This window comes from Nyctibius grandis, chromosome 32 (genome assembly GCF_013368605.1).
Source record: "Nyctibius grandis isolate bNycGra1 chromosome 32, bNycGra1.pri, whole genome shotgun sequence".
In the NCBI taxonomy this organism is placed as follows: Eukaryota; Metazoa; Chordata; class Aves; order Nyctibiiformes; family Nyctibiidae; genus Nyctibius; species Nyctibius grandis.
Window position 1 is genome coordinate 4,671,643 of NC_090689.1, and position 15,562 is coordinate 4,687,204.

Sequence of the window (15,562 nt, forward strand, 5' to 3'; positions counted from 1 at the left end):
ATGTAATTGTTGCTGCTGTTGAGTTAAATATTGCCAAGTTCCTTATGCTTTCACTTCAGCAAGTGCTGTCTCCTGGGGGAAGCTTCTTCCCGTAGAAGGGAATAGGTCTGCTCTGACTTCCAGAAAAGTCTTTTAGTGAGAAAAATCCTGTTTGCCTGTGGTGTTGAACTTGCAAATTCTATTTAACAGCATCAGTAAGATGAATTGTGGGTGATCTGTGAGTGAAAATTCACAAGGATTTAATGAGGGCTCTCAGCCAGGAGTTTTTCCTCTTGTTTACTAGGTGTTGGGAAGCTTCCTGCTAAGATTCCTTGCTGGGGAGTCTTGGTTGGTTTTCAAGGACACAATCATTGCCTTGAAGTTATGTTGAGTATTTCCTCACAGTGAATGCCTTACATACATGCTTTGGTGATGTGTCAAGCTGTGATTTTATTTCTAGCCTGTTTTCCATGCACTCGATATTGTTTTTTTCCCCCAAGGTCTGTGATACTGGATTATAAGACATTCCTTCCTAGCAAAGCTTAGACTGAAGTTTAGAAAGAAAGGCTTGAAGAGCTCTTTTGTGAGATAGATGCACACAGGCAATGAAGAACTTCACATAGAGGTAGGAAGTTGTCCCCCCAAATGGGGGATTCTTTTGTCTTTGTGTGTGGTTTTTTTTTCCCCCTAAGTGTCAAGTGGGTGATGAGCAGAAGGACTGTTCAGCAGGCAGGGAAGAAATGTTTCTAAGCAAAAGGTAGAAAGTGTGTTAGTGAGTATTGATGGATTTGTGCCTGCTGGTTTGTTTTTCAGGCTTGACACTGAGCAGCAATAATGTACAAATAGGATATAAGAAGTTTTTTATGTGTGTGTATATATATTCAGATGCTTAGTGTTACATTTCCAATAGTTTGCTATTTTCTAAATGAAATTGATCCATGTGGATGAGTTTGTATTTGTTTTCCTCATTTTTTAACTCCCAGTTGTAGTTTCAGCCCCCTGTAAGCTGTTTGTTGAAGTGATCTAATTAAATACATTCAAACTGACAAGGCTTGCTCTGCGAAAGCGTTCTTCCTACCCTGAAAAAAAAAAGTTTCAGTGGTCAAGAGCTGATTTTTAATTCTTCAGCCACATTTCCTTGTGCTGAGGCTGATAGTATGAAAATAGCAGAATTTTTCCAGCACGTTTGCAGAGGCTGTTGCAAATAAAGGAAAGCTTAGGATTTAAAGTCAGTGTTTCAGACTTATGGTGCATTTTTAATGAAAGGAAAATGGAAGGGGGGGGGAAAAAAAAATCTATCTTCAAGAAGGTAAATTGTCCAGTGCTGAGGGAATCTTGTGTGTTTGTGGAATAGGCTGCCCAGACTTGGGAAGTGGATGGTGGTGAAGGGATGTGGAAGCTTGAGGTTCATACTCTTTCATGTGGATGTTCATCCTGGCGTGGAAGCTTCTGGTCTGGCCAGAGGGCTAACCCAGATGAGCTGCTCATGAGTGGAGGCATCATTCTCTGGAGCACATAAACCTCTGAACAAATAGAATATTTATATAAAGATAATAACTTGTTTAACTGTGTAACTCGTGTTAATTAATTTATTTCAGTGGCTGACTCAAGAGCAGGAGTGCCTTGCTTTGGGAGGGCTGTGGTGGCTTGACGTCGTACTGCAGAGGTTTCTCAGCTGCTTATGAAGAAACACAAATTACAGACTCGTGTATTAAGAAAAAATGCACTAATTTCAGTCATTTCTGTATGCAGACAGGGCTCTACCAGAGGGTTGGGTACACAGCTGTGAGAGCCAATTATGACAGCTATCGTTAGCAGATTGCTTTTGGACTAGGGCTAATATTCATATTGCAACAAGCAGTATTTCGGTAGGAGCAGCCTCATCTAACTCTTACCTTGCACATTCATTGTTGATTCTTAGGCATAATCTTCCAGAATTATGTTATGATGATTTGAAATCTATTACCTGGGGTCACAGATGCCTGAATACTGTTGTCTTTAAGAAGAATGTGTTAGTACTAGTGCATGTTGTAGGATAGATTTGCTTCATAAGAATAAAATCTTATTTTTCCCATGCTGATAGCAGCAAGTTTCTTTTTTTTTTTTCTTTTTAAGCACAATATACAAAAGAGTTGAAGCTAGACTGCATTTACACAAGGGCATTTGAAAAGAAGTGTTTTGTTAGGCTGCTAGACTGACATGATCCAATTTTGTCGTGAACACAAGGGCTGCTCAGCATCTTTTGCATTTGGGAGTGAAAATTGGCCTCTCCCTTTCTGAGCTTCCTCAGATGTTTTGTTATGTTAAACAGTGCAAAGAATGACAGACTTTCTCTATGGTGCTGCTTAAATGTACCTTTTTGTTTGTGTTCAACTTTTAATTTATTCTTTCAAGTTTGCACCCAGGGGTGGGAGGTACAAAGTTGTGGAAGTTAATAATGAGATTTAGGGGTTGCCTGGGTAAAAAGGTGGTGGTTTTGCCTCGGAAATCAAAAGCAAAGCATTGGTCTTAGTGTTTTCATGTGGTATAGGTTAGTCAAGTCCAAGTAATGAGAAACTAGATCCTTTAGTGTTGTGCGTTGTCTGCTTGTGGACCTGCTTAAGGAGGCTTGCCAAAGCAAAACTGCAGCCTGGGTTTTAAAACTGCTCGTCGGTGATTGCCAATATTCTGCTTAAACCAGTAGGAGCGTTTCTGAAGAGCTGCTTTTCCTCCTCTGCAGTTTATGTAACTCAACAATTTTTTGGTATTTCTTTGTAAAGTTCTCCACTCCTTTCTTTTATTGCTTTGCCTACAAAATAATTAGTGCAGAACTGCCCGTTGTCTCTAGCTGTTTGTAATGCATCTGTGTTTTTCTTCTAGAGCCCCCTCTTTTCTCCTTTAATCATTCCATATATGACATAAACCATCACATACCAGTTTGGGTTTGTTCCAGGATGTCGGTGTATTTGCCCTACTTAAAGTGCAAGGTGGTGAAAGTGTTCAACACCTCATAGAATTACATTCCCCCCCCTTACCACCAGTCAGTGAGTTTTAGTATAGTAGTTTATTAAGCATTCTTGAAATCTGAACTTATTGGGAAACACACTTTGTTTCTATCTTCTTTTCCTCAGCAACCTGCTACGTGGGCTGATGACACCTTAGGCTGCTGCTGTGTTTGAAAGAGATTTACATGTTTAAAAAAAGCAATAAAACCTGAGGTCGCTGGGTTAGTCTGCGTGTTGACAGTGACTTACTTAATTTTATACCAACTTTTGAAGCTACCTGTGCCCAAAGCAGGCTTTGAAAAAAAAAGCCTCAACTCTCTGGATAAGGTAACAGTAGTATTTTAGTATAAGCTCCATCTACATTGGTGCTGCTGCAGCCCTGCCCTCCGTGCGGGGTGCTCCTGTGCATCCTCACTGATGCAGGGAGTTAAACTGACTGAGGAGTGTTCCCCCACTTTTTTTTTCTCCCAGCTTGACTCCTTGAACGTGGCTTGCTGAAGGTTTAGATAAGGAACATTGCAAGGCAGGTGTAAGTGTGCACGTCCGAAGAAAAAAGGTGAAATGCAGAATTAAAGCAATTCTGAGTTAGACTTGAACTGCCATGGTGATGGAGCCTGAAGTGTTTCCTGCAAACTCCTTAACCATTTTAACGTCTATTCCAGAGAGAGCTAATAATAGCACTTAATTAGTCTGGAAATCTAAGCAGTGAGGAGGCACAATTTCATTGTGTGTAAAAAGGTGTGTAGATAACGAGGAACAAAATGTCTGATTGAACAGAGGCAGCTCACAGCCAATCCTCAGTAGCTGAGCCTGTTTGGCAGTGAACATCACTGAACCTGTCTGACGTTTCACCGAGGCTGATCCGTGTCATCTTGATCCGAACGTGTGGGAAGAGAGGTGTTGGATGGGATCTACCAGCTGTGTTTGCAGCAGTGTCCTCGTCCCCTGCCTTCAGCAGCCCGGGGCTGTTGGAGCCTGGTTTTTCTCGGGGAGGATTTAACCTGTGCAGCATGTGGGGCTGAGAAAAGAGTACCTTGTCTTGGCTAAAACTTACTAACTGTAGAAGTCTGCAGTCCACCTGCCATGGAGCTCTTGAGCCCACATGGTGCTGCAGCGTTGCCCAGGCAATTTCTGTGGGTACGGGGAAATTTTCTCTTCCTCAAAGTGGAAGACTCCCCGAAGGGAGGAAGCCCAGGAGTGCGGTGAGCGAAGCGATGGCAGCCTGCATCAAGGATACTTGGATCACACAACCCATGGGTGAGCTGTGGCTCTGGCTTTCGCCCCACCTCGCTGCAGTGCCCTGTGTGCTTCCTTACCTGAACGTACCTTCCCAGTGCCCTCCCTTACAGCTGGGATGTGGTGCAGAACACACCTTCCCGGACAACTGGCGATAGGACAAGAGGACACAGCCTCAAGCTTGGCCAGGGGAGGTTCAGGTTGGACATCAGGAAGCATTTCTTCTCAGCAAGGGTCATTAGCCATTGGAAGGGGCTGCCCAGGGAGTCACCATCTCTGGAGGGGTTTAAGAAAAGCCTGGACATGGCACTTAGTGCCCTGGTCTAGTTGCCATGGTGGTGTCAGGGCAATGGTTGGACTTGATGATCCCAGAGGGCTCTTCCAACCTCATTGATTCTGTGATTCCTGCCTGGCTGCCTGCCCAGAGCACAGGCAAGGTGCTTTTTTGGACTGGCAGGTTCAACTGCATTTTTTTTGTGTGTTTTACTGGCCTGATTGAGATAAACTATATAGACAAAATGCTTCAGGAATTCAGGATTGAGGTGGGGGAGGCAGTGAGGGGATGAAAAATTAGGGATGCAGCGTTGGTCTGGAAGCAAAACTGTGGTGGTGGATTGGAGGTAGGGAGCTGGGAGCTTGCTTGTCTGGTGTGGACACAGGTTCTTCGCTGTGCATGGCAAAGCTGAGTTTTGTTCACTGATGGGAAAAGATGTGCTAGAGAGGAAATGTTTTAATTGTCGATAAAAGGAAAAAGATAGCACACAGTATTGAAGCAGTGACATTTCCCAAGTATGGATCTATCAGTTTCCAGGGTTTGAGAAAACATTTATCCAAATTAATGGAAAAAAAAGGTCTAGGGAGAAGCTGTTGGAAGATACTGCCTATTAGTTTAGGAAGCTTGTGATCCACGAACACGGGAAGCCCAGAAGATCGACTGGTGAAGTGTCACCGTGTATTTGCTTTGGTTTTATATCCTGCCCTGGGCGTTTTCCGACAGAAACAGGATACTAAGGCAATCTTCTGCCTTGTTTATGAGTTAAGAGCTATACTACAAAACCTCTTAAATTATTTCTAGATGCCAGTCTTTTCGTTAGAGCATAATTTTTTTTAAGCAATAAAACTTGACATTGATTCTCATGCTGTTGAAATTCATGTAACTGGCATTGCCTGTTAGTGTGTAGCTTTTTATGGCAGTACAGGCATTAAAACATTGGTGGTCTGTAGAATCAAATTGCTCAGTGTTGTACCACTATTAAAGCTTAAAGATTTGATTGATCTGCTGTAGGGTAGTTTGGTTTTCTACACCTTTAGATATTATTGCACATCAAGATATTTATGCTTGACAGCTTCTATTAGCATTGCCTTTTACATTACTTTTCTAAAGGCCAGTTTTTATAACAGGCAATGTTATTGTGGTGTACCCATTTGATTTTGATGACCAGCTTCTCTGCAAAGTTTATATTAAATCAAGGATTATCACCTTGAAAATCTCACGGTGTTACAAGTTCTGAAATGTTTTTGTGAACCTCTAATTTCAGGTGTGACCCTTTATCAGCAAGAGAAGGTTTTCTTTATTCCAAAAGCAGTTTCATTGCTGCAGTTTCATTGTTTCACCTGCTAATCCTTTTGTCCTCCTAATTTCTTTTTAATAACTTGTACTTACTGGGTTTGATTTGAATACTTTGTTTAGTAAATTTGCAGATGACACCAAGCTGGGTGTGAGCGTCTATCTGCTGGAGGGTAGGAAGGCCCTACAGAGGGATCTGGACAGGTTGGATCGATGAGCCAAGACCAACGGCGTGAGGTTCAACAAGAACAAGTGCTGGGTCTGACACTTGGGCCACACCAACCCACGCAGTGCTACAGGCTGGGGGAAGAGTGGTTAGAAAGAGCCCTGGGGGTGCTGATCGACAGCCGGCTAAACACGAGCCAGCAGTGTAGCCAGGTGGCCAAGAAGGCCAATGGCATCCTGGCCTCTATTAGGAATAGTGTAGCCAGCCGGTCTGGGGAAGGGATCGTCCCTCTGTACTCGGCACTGGTGAGGCCGCACCTTGAATCCTGTGTCCAGTTCTGGGCCCCGCACTTCAAGAAAGATGTTGAGGTGTTGGAGCGAGTCCAGAGGAGGGCGACCAAGCTGGTGAAGGGTCTGGAGGGTCTGACCTACGAGGAACGGCTGAGGGAGCTGGGGGTGTTTAGCCTGGAGAAGAGGAGGCTCAGAGGTGACCTTAGTGCAGTCTACAACTACCTGAAGGGAGGTTGTAGCGCAGTGGGAGTCGGCCTCTTCTCCCGGGCAACTACCGATAGGACAAGAGGACACAGCCTCGAGCTTGGCCAGGGGAGGTTCAGGTTGGACATTAGGAAGCATTTCTTCTCAGCAAGGGTCATTAGCCATTGGAAGGGGCTGCTCAGGGAGGTGGTGGAGTCACCATGTCTGGAGGGGTTTAAGAAAAGACTGGACATGGCACTTAGTGCCCTGGTCTAGTTGCCATGGTGGTGTCAGGGCAATGGTTGGACTCGATGATCCCAGAGGGCTCTTCCAACCTGGTTGATTCTGTGATTCTGTAAGTTTATGCCCATAAAGCTTCACATCTTCTTGATCGGATCTAATGGCAAGGGTCTAATAGCTATGAGCTCTTCTCCACGCTCCTTCTGTGTTTTCTAAATCTCAGGTAGGTTTCATGTATAAACATGTACACACATAAAAATTACCCAGGCAAGCTATTTTGGAAGTTTGCTCTTTTTTATGTGTTTTCAAAGTTTTATTTTGTTTCAATGTGTGTGTGTGCGCTTCCCCCACTCCCTGTTTTACTGGTGGATACGCTTTTGCATTTGCCAGTTGTTATTGAGTGGAAATATAGACAAATTGGAGAAGAAAGGTTTAACTTTTTCTTTATGTACTGTCTCAGGCTGTTTACTTTCAGCATCTAAGGCATCACCTCCATCTTTTTCTGTTCAAGATCTTGTTTGAGAGCATTTCTCCCTGGGATTACTCTGTTCTGTTGATTCCTTTCATGCATCCAGTCTCTAGGGTTCTCCCCCAGTATCTGTGATTATACATTCTTTGGTTTTGATTAAGTTTCAGGACACTAATGAGCCAGCAGGGAGTAAAAGTGGTTAACAGCAACAAGAATGTAGAAGAACGTCTTGGCTGCATTTCTATATCTTGTGAACACAAGGTGGATTAAATCAAGCTCTGGAAGAAGAGAACACGTATCACTTTGCGCTGATCCGTGCCCAGTTTTTGCATTAAATGGGAGGAATTATTTCTCCCAAGCTAATTCTCTTTTTCTTCAAATGCAGCTTGTCTACACGGTTCAATAGTTATCTTTGATTTTTTTTTTTTTTCTTTCTTTCTTAAAAGAACCCCAACCCTTTCATGGTTCCTTAGATTCTTGGAATAACTTCAGGATGCCTTAAATGCTGTCGGTTTAGAGTCGCAGCCTCTCCAGTTTTCTTGACTTTCTAGCCATAATAAAAATAACTCCATTATTTATATTCCCAGTTGTACAGTGAATATTTTAATTGAACTCAGTTCCCTCTGCTTGGAGCGTGCACCTGCCTCTGATTTGCCTGGTTGTTCTCTTTGCATGTCAATATATTGCTGAGCCTGGATAGCGTTTAACTGGGAACAATGGAGGAAAAGCTGTGTGAGACAAGACAGAATTGTTCTCATTACACATACAATATGGTTTTGTCCTAGGATACGGAGCTGTAGTGCTTACTTTACCACTAATTGCTAATGACACCCAGGGCAAGCTGTGGGGTCCTACCCTGTAATCAGTGTGTGCCGCAAGAGATGATGGCAGCTTCAGTGTTTTTAATATCAGAGTATGCGTCTTATTTAGGAAAATGCACTTTAGTGCTCTGTAGTAAATAGTTTTGTGGGTCTTTCAATTATCTAGGTTTATTTAAAAGTCCAGAAGGCAAAGGGTAGACAGTAAATATTAGTATTACTCGGTGTACAGATGCCATTCCTCCTCTCCTTATGTGCTTTGTGTTATGATCTAATTACCTTGAAGTTAATTCCCTAGTGCTTGTGTGTGTCAGCTCAAGAAATGAGCTATTCCAGGAAGAATTACCTGCAGTTAACAAGCTGATAATCCAAAGCAGTTTGTTTTGAGTCTGCACAGTTGTAAATAAGAGCAGAACTGGACCTGTGGTTCCCAGAAGCAGACAGGGGTACGTTCAGGAGAGACTGTAACGACTCTTTTGGAGGATTGTATGAAAAGTCGTCTTTCCTTCCATTACATCCCAACTCTTACCTGTTTATTAGGCTGGGGCATCTCTCTGAGATTGTTGCTTTGTAAGAATTTGAAGCGCTCTTGTTAATGCTGAGATGTGTGAGCGTTGATCTCCAAGCCTGCAACTGAATTTGTGGACTTGAGGATGTATTTGCTTAAACATTCAAATACAAGCTGGCCTGGCGGTACTGAGAGCTGTTTGTTCCCGTGTGTTCCTGCTGGTCCTGTTCTTCCCTGTCTTACTCTTCTCTTTCTCATTGCAGGTCTTGATGCAGAGCTGTCTTACGTGAGGAATGATGTGGTTAATCACTGCGCGTTGTCCTTCAATCTCTTAATACCCAGCGAGACCAACAATCTTCACTTCAGCTGGCATGCGAAATCCAAGGTAAGCAGGCGTAACTGCTGTGTTCGAGTACTTGGTACAGGATCTGTATTCCTTAGGGAATACCCACTATTATAATTTAATGGCTTTTTTCTTTGCAAAAATTAGCATATGTTAGGTGCAAAAGAATTGTTTATATGATTGCAGGCAATAATTTAAGATAATATGTATCCAAACTGTTCCTTTCTTGTTTTAGAATGGTTAAACACTTATTTTGAAGCATTTATATTTCTTGCTTCTGACAAGCTACGTGTAAATATACAAGCTACCGGCTGTGGAATCTCTTCTGGTGGTGTCTTGAACACACAGAAGGGGCAGGCATGAACTGAAGCCTCTGGAAATCAAATGCAGAGCAATTGTGTTTTAGAGATTTCTAGAAACATATGTTTGAAGACAAGAAGAACCTATAAAAGTAGCATCTAGTATGTTATTACTGAGCCCCGAGTAAATGGGAAGGGTTTTTTATTTCACTTAATCACCATGGCTGGAGCATACGGCAACAGCTGTCATACAGATTGCGTATGCTCTTACATTTTGAAGGATTTCCAGTTACTTAATTTATTTTTGTATATGAAATTATCTGTTTAGTCTCTGCCAGATGTTCATTCTTCTTTTTTTTTTTAAACTTGAGCGATGATTATTCTTCTGTCCTTAAGTAGGAAAGACTGTAGTAGGAACAGTAACATTTAACAACCCCACCAGTACAATTTCTGAAGATTCCTTCTGCCAGCGTTCTTACCTTTGAGGTGTAACTTATGAGATGTGAATCTTGCCCTGCCACGGTATGGGGTACAGTGCAAGCCAGCCCTTCTACTTGATACCTTATTCCACCTTCACAGCCAGTTCAGCCACTTGCCATTTGACTAGGACCTTGGATTTGAATTTCCTTGTTACAACATCACCTATGAGCTACCCACATTGTTGTCCCTGTCCGGAGTTTTCTTGGGCCTGTCTGTGAATGTTAAATAGGAATTTTTGAGCTCATGTAGCCCTGCTTCCAGTCCTGTGATCGCACCACTCGACATCTTCTGCGCTGACTTTATAGGGTGGGTGTAGCGCAGTTTTATGGGAGCTCAGAAACTGGGTTATGTTTCAGCCCTTGGCATCTTGCCTGAAAAATAAATTGATAACATAAATGCATCCTATTATATTTTAGAGAGAGGAATAATAAGAAAATAATAGGGCAGATAAAGTCATTCATTCGGCTGAGCGTGGAGGGACAGGATGAATGTCTGACAAGAACTTATGACTTAGTTACGATAGGTCCTGTACTTTTTTGAATGAATATTTGCAGAATCAGCTTCTTAAGTAGAAACAAAATCTTGACTAAGTTGGATAAACTGTTTCTAAGTGATTTTGGCTGTGTGGTTTATAAAACTGACTAGAGGAGGGGGAATTTTTTGCATTCTGATGCTTTTAACAGATTGGCTTTTGAACAAGTAAGTTTGAAAGTATCAGCAAGTGAGGTTTGTGGTGGTTTTTTTGTTTTTTTTTAATATAGCACTTTAAATTCTGGCCCAAATTTCCAAGAACGGTTTCAAGAGTGGCTTCTATTTTGACTTTCTTAATTTGAACTGTCACAAAAGTCTGATATTTAGGCTTCATATAAGAAACCTTGCATTTGGGCCCCTAAAATCACCAGTATTCTCTGAAAATAAGCGATGGTGTTTTAATTTCAAGAAAAGTTACCTTTTGATAATTAACATTTCTCTTTACTGCTGTAGAGGTTTCTTAATATGTCTTCCATCTCCCAACTATTGTTACAGGTTGAGTATAAACTGGGATTTCAGGTGGATAATCCTGTGGCTATGGCTATGCCCCAGACCAACATTTCTCTACAAGGAGAAGTTCCTCGCACCCTTTCAGGTAAACAAACTCCTCACCCCCCCAAACACGTACAGCCAGTGCTGATGTTACTGATGCTTTCTGGTGGTACTTTGTTTTTTTCCAAAATGTGTGCATAGTCTTGTGTAAGAGTGTAATTTTTCTGTATTAAACATAATATTTTTAGTGGTCTTCTGCAACAGTTATGACATTGCTCAAAGGGAATTATAGATTGGGACTATTAGTCTGAGAGGAAACTATTTTGAATACGTATTAGCTCCTCCATAGGATTTCTACTAGAAGCAATTATATTTGTTTCAGGAAATGTGCAAATGATCATCATTCCTTGCTCATTCAACTATGGTTCCTCACTGTCCTGTGCTCTTAGATACTCAAGGGGCAATAAAATACATATTGATATTTTGCTTTTGTACCTCTTTTTGTAAAAGCAGACACTAGGGAGTTAGGCTTGTTGTGTCTACTCTGTTGGCATAAATAATACTGGTATATAAGCTAGAAAGTAAATAATGTCATATTAGTTTAAGCTTTAATTCCAGTCAGATTTGCAGAGACCAAAATATTTAAACTTAACAGTTGTGAAAAAAGCCAACCTTCATAGCATTTGAAAAAGCAATGAGGAAAACTCAATTTTCTGGTTTTCTGTCATAGCAGAGGTTTCTCTTGTGACAGCACTTTAGCCATCCATTAGCTTTGGAGTAAATGGTCATTTATCCACAGATACAATTTTAGTAATCTGTAAACTTAATATAACTAACATAAATTCATTTAAAATCTATGCCCTTTAGTGCTTTAATAGTTGTCTGAAATTACAAGGCGTGAAGGCTAAAATAGTGTTTCTTAACAGCAGGGTCTTTAAAAATGTACATTATAAACATCATTTAAAAAGACTCTTAGCACTTAAATACTTTCACCACGATGTCTGAAAAGTGCTCAAGCTTAATTATAATGCCTGTTTGTTGTCTGTTTGCAGTGTTTCGTGTCGAACTCTCCTGCACTGGCAGACTCGACTCTGAGGTCACAATACTAATGCAGCTCAACTTGACAATGAACTCATCAAAAAACATCACAGTGTTAAATTTCAAACGAAGGAAAATGTGCTACAGAAGTAAGACATTTCAAATATTCAACAGCTTTTAGTGTTAAAGTATGATAGGAGAAAGGAGTAGGAAGGTATGTGATCCAGGACGTAAGTAACAATCCCCCAGAGTGAATGTTGGAGAAGACAGGAAGAAACCAGGTGAAATTTTGCCTTTCAGAGACGAGTGGGGACTTTTGGTAAAAGCAGAAGCTGATGGATGAACCAATTCCCCAAGCGTTCTGCTGCGTTGACTGACATGTTTCCATGTATAGCAAAGAGCGTTTTCTCTGTTGTGCTTGGAAGGAAGAAACTAGTTTCCTCAAAGCTGCAGCACTCAATGTTCAAATTGTTCTAAGAGTTAACAACTAAATCTACTTAGTTTATAAAATGAGGTAAACTTAAAACTGACTATTCAATAAGTCTAAGCAGGTGTTAGTCTTTCAGACTTACAGTGCAAAATGATCTCACAGAATCACACAGAATCAACCAGGTTGGAAGAGACCTCAGGGATCATCGAGTCCAACCGCTGCCCTGACACCACCATGGCAACTAGACCAGGGCACTAAGTGCCATGTCCAGGCTTTTCTTAAACCCCTCCAGAGATGGTGACTCCACCACCTCCCTGGGCAGCCCCTTCCAATGTCTAATAACCCTTTCTGTAAATAAATTCTTCCTGATGTCCAACCTGAACCTCCCCTGGCGAAGCCTGAGGCTGTGCCCTCTTGTCCTATCGCTAGATAATCTCGGTAGATAATGCAGACTTCAGGAATCCCAAATCAACTCTTCTGCATTTTGACTTAGGAATCTGCAAGCACGATTTGTTCTTGGATAGCAGCGACTGCCTCCTGTTGCTGCTTCCTAGATGTATTTTCGTAGGCATCAGAAGAAAATGGTTTTGGAGAATCCCAAGAACTGTACCCTCCTTCATAATGGCTGTGGTATCCTGTTCTTGGGCAGCGTCTGAGGATGGCCACCCTCCATTGACATGCTCCTCCTGGCTCTGTTCAGTTTATGTGGAACCTTTGAGGACAGTAGTTGGCTTTTCAAAGGGGAGTTTGTCACTTCTCTTGAGTATGAATGTCTAAGGACGAACTTCTGGAAGGGGTGGGTGAAAGAGCTAGCGTGGCTTTTTAGCACATTGTGTTGTGATACTCATGTTCCTTGCATTGATGTTACGGGAAGATCATTCTTCATTCGAAGTGGATCTCTCTTTCTAGTGAAAATGGAGGTCTTCCTGCTAATGTTTCGAAGGAAAGACGTTTTTACCTTTATTTCATGTTTTCCTAGGTACTTTTTCAGATGTTCTAAGTGGGGGAAGTCAGCCCTGCTTATGCATTCATAGCTTATTGAGCTGCTGAATGTGCAGAGGAGGTTTCTGTAGGCACCACACAGTTATCTGGGTCTGTGAGATCGAACCACTTCCTAAATTATGCAGAAGTGATTCTGACCAAGATCATGTTTCTGTGGGTTCGTAAAAATGTCAATGACTTTTTTGATGTGTGTGGAGTTGATTGATATAGAGCATCCGGGGATTTCTGATTTAATTTAGTGCATAAGTTAAAAGTATGCAGGAACTTGCTAGTGGTTTTGCTCGAGGCATTTGTAATAGTTCCTCCTGAAGTTTAAAAAAGGAGAAAAAGAAAAAAAAAAAAAGAAGAAAAATTCTCTTTCCCTCCCCCTTCCTGGATTACTTTTTCACAAGTTTATCAGGCTGAACTGGCTTACCAAGGAGTTGGAAGGGGCTGTGCTGGGGAGGAAGCAGCTCTTCACAGGTGGGAGCAGGAAGGGGGGTGCACAAGTGGGACAATTCAGGGTAGTATTGACTGAACATTCAATAAGTTATTTTCTGTGCTTTAGTAACTGATCCTGTGAGGTCTTTGTTGTTCAGTGTCTTTGCATGCACTCACACTCTGCACCTCCTCTTTCCACTGTCTGCTGCTTTGGAATTTGGTGGACAAGCCAGAGGGGTTTTTGAGGTAGGTAGATTTAGTGGGTTCAAGTACAGCCTCAATAGACATACGTATCGGTGGTGAAATATATCTGACCCATGTGTCTTAAAGAATTGAGATTTTTTTTTATTATACAGTGTTTAGGTATTTAAAATGGAAATCTAGAGATAACTAGTCCCTACATCAGCTCGCCTATTTGGAAAAGCAGATTTATTTTTCTATAAATGAAGCAATTGACTACCTGGGAAGGACTACAGTAATAAATGTGTACCAAACTTAATGGTTTTCTCTCATCTGTTTAGAGCTTGAACCAGAAGTAAAATCTCCGACAGCTGACAGAAACAGCAGCAAGGCTATCTGTAAGTAATCCTGAGTGCACAACTTTGGGTGTGAAAAATGAAAAAATTGTGATGTTCTTTCATTTGATTTGCTGTGTTGGTGTGTGTCCTGGTGTGCAGGTGAGTCACAGAATCACAGCCTGGTTTGGGTTGGAAGGGACCTTAAAGACCATCTAGTTACAACCCCCTGCCACAGGCAGGGACACCTTCCACCAGACCAGGTTGCTCCAAGCCCCATCCAACCTGGCCTTGAACACTGCCAGGGAGGGGGCAGCCACAGCTTCTCTGGGCAACCTGGGCCAGGGTCTCACCACCCTCACAGCAAAGAATTTCTTCCTCATATCTCATCTCAATCTCCCCTCTTTCAGTTTAAAACCGTCCCCCTCGTCCTGTCACTCCATGCCCTTGTAGAAAGCCCCTCTCCCGCTTTCCTGTAGCCCCTTCAGGTACTGGAAGGTGCTAGAAGGTCTCCCTGGAGCCTTCTCTTCTCCAGGCTGAACAGCCCTAACTCTCTCAGCCTGTCTCCAGAGCAGAGGGGCTCCAGTCCTGCTCTTCCAGCCCCCGCTAGCAAGTCCATGCCGCTCGCTGCGTTGGAGCTCAGCTGAGCCGGGGGCTGGGTTTGTCCATGCTCCTGCTGTGTTTGCAGCATGGGAACCATGGAGGAAAGTCCAGGGGCTGTGCGAGGTAGAACCAGCAGGACCAACAAGACCGTTTTGGGAGACTCCTGGCTAGCTTTTATCCTTCAGTAGGAACCCTCCTTTTGTCCCAGTAAATAAATGGAGGCATGGAGTGGCTTGCTGGGCCCTGCCCTGCTTTGCTGCAGCAGGAGCTGTGGTGCCTGCTCCTCTGGGGGTTACCATGGTCTGCCTCTGCGGGCTGGCTCCTGCTCCTGCTGGACCTGGGTGACAGGGCACTGGGGGTGAGCCTGGGGACAGCAGCACTGCCCTCCTGCCATGTCAGCCAGCTGGGAACTAACAAAATGTTGTTTGGTGGGGGGTTTGTTTATGGGTTTTTGGTTTGGGTTTTTTGTTTTTTGAGAAAGGTTCAGTAACTTTTCTCCTTTCTATTTCAGTCGATCCTGTGAACACAGCTCCCACCACTTCCACCCGTGTGTTTTATATCAGTGTGGGCGTGTGCTGTGCTGTTATATTCCTGGTGGCAATAATATTAGCTGTCTTGCATCTCCACAGCATGAAAAGGATCGAGTTGGATGACAGGTATGTATTCCAGCTTTTCAAGTGTGTTTTTGGGACAACGTTTACTCAGATTTGTGGGAGTTCTGGTCTCAAAATGAGCACTCTGTAGTAGCTTGCAATTTCTGCTCTTGATGTCAAACTGTAACAGTTACTACCTGTGCAGCGTTGTGGTAAGTGCTGTACTACAGAGAGGCAGCAGTTGCAGGTGCTCTGCTGTTTATGGGGTGGGAGGGTTGTGGCTGTTGGGTTTTTGCCAGAATAATTGTGTGGAGGACGCACAGTGGGGAAATATGGACAGAATCAGAACTACGGGGATTGTCAAGATTGAAGGAAA

The 15,562-nt window shown here is 42.7% G+C and overlaps 1 protein-coding gene across 1 annotated transcript in view; it reads left to right on the forward strand.

The window, feature by feature from the left end:
* Positions 1 to 15,562, forward strand: part of RYK (receptor like tyrosine kinase) — a 67,346-nt gene that overhangs the window by 9,905 nt on the left and 41,879 nt on the right. The window contains exons 2-6 of the mRNA XM_068421065.1: positions 8,704 to 8,825; positions 10,589 to 10,688; positions 11,638 to 11,772; positions 13,997 to 14,053; positions 15,105 to 15,249. Of these exons, the coding sequence (XP_068277166.1) occupies positions 8,704 to 8,825; positions 10,589 to 10,688; positions 11,638 to 11,772; positions 13,997 to 14,053; positions 15,105 to 15,249 (559 nt within the window). The remainder of the gene's footprint in view (positions 1 to 8,703; positions 8,826 to 10,588; positions 10,689 to 11,637; positions 11,773 to 13,996; positions 14,054 to 15,104; positions 15,250 to 15,562) is intronic.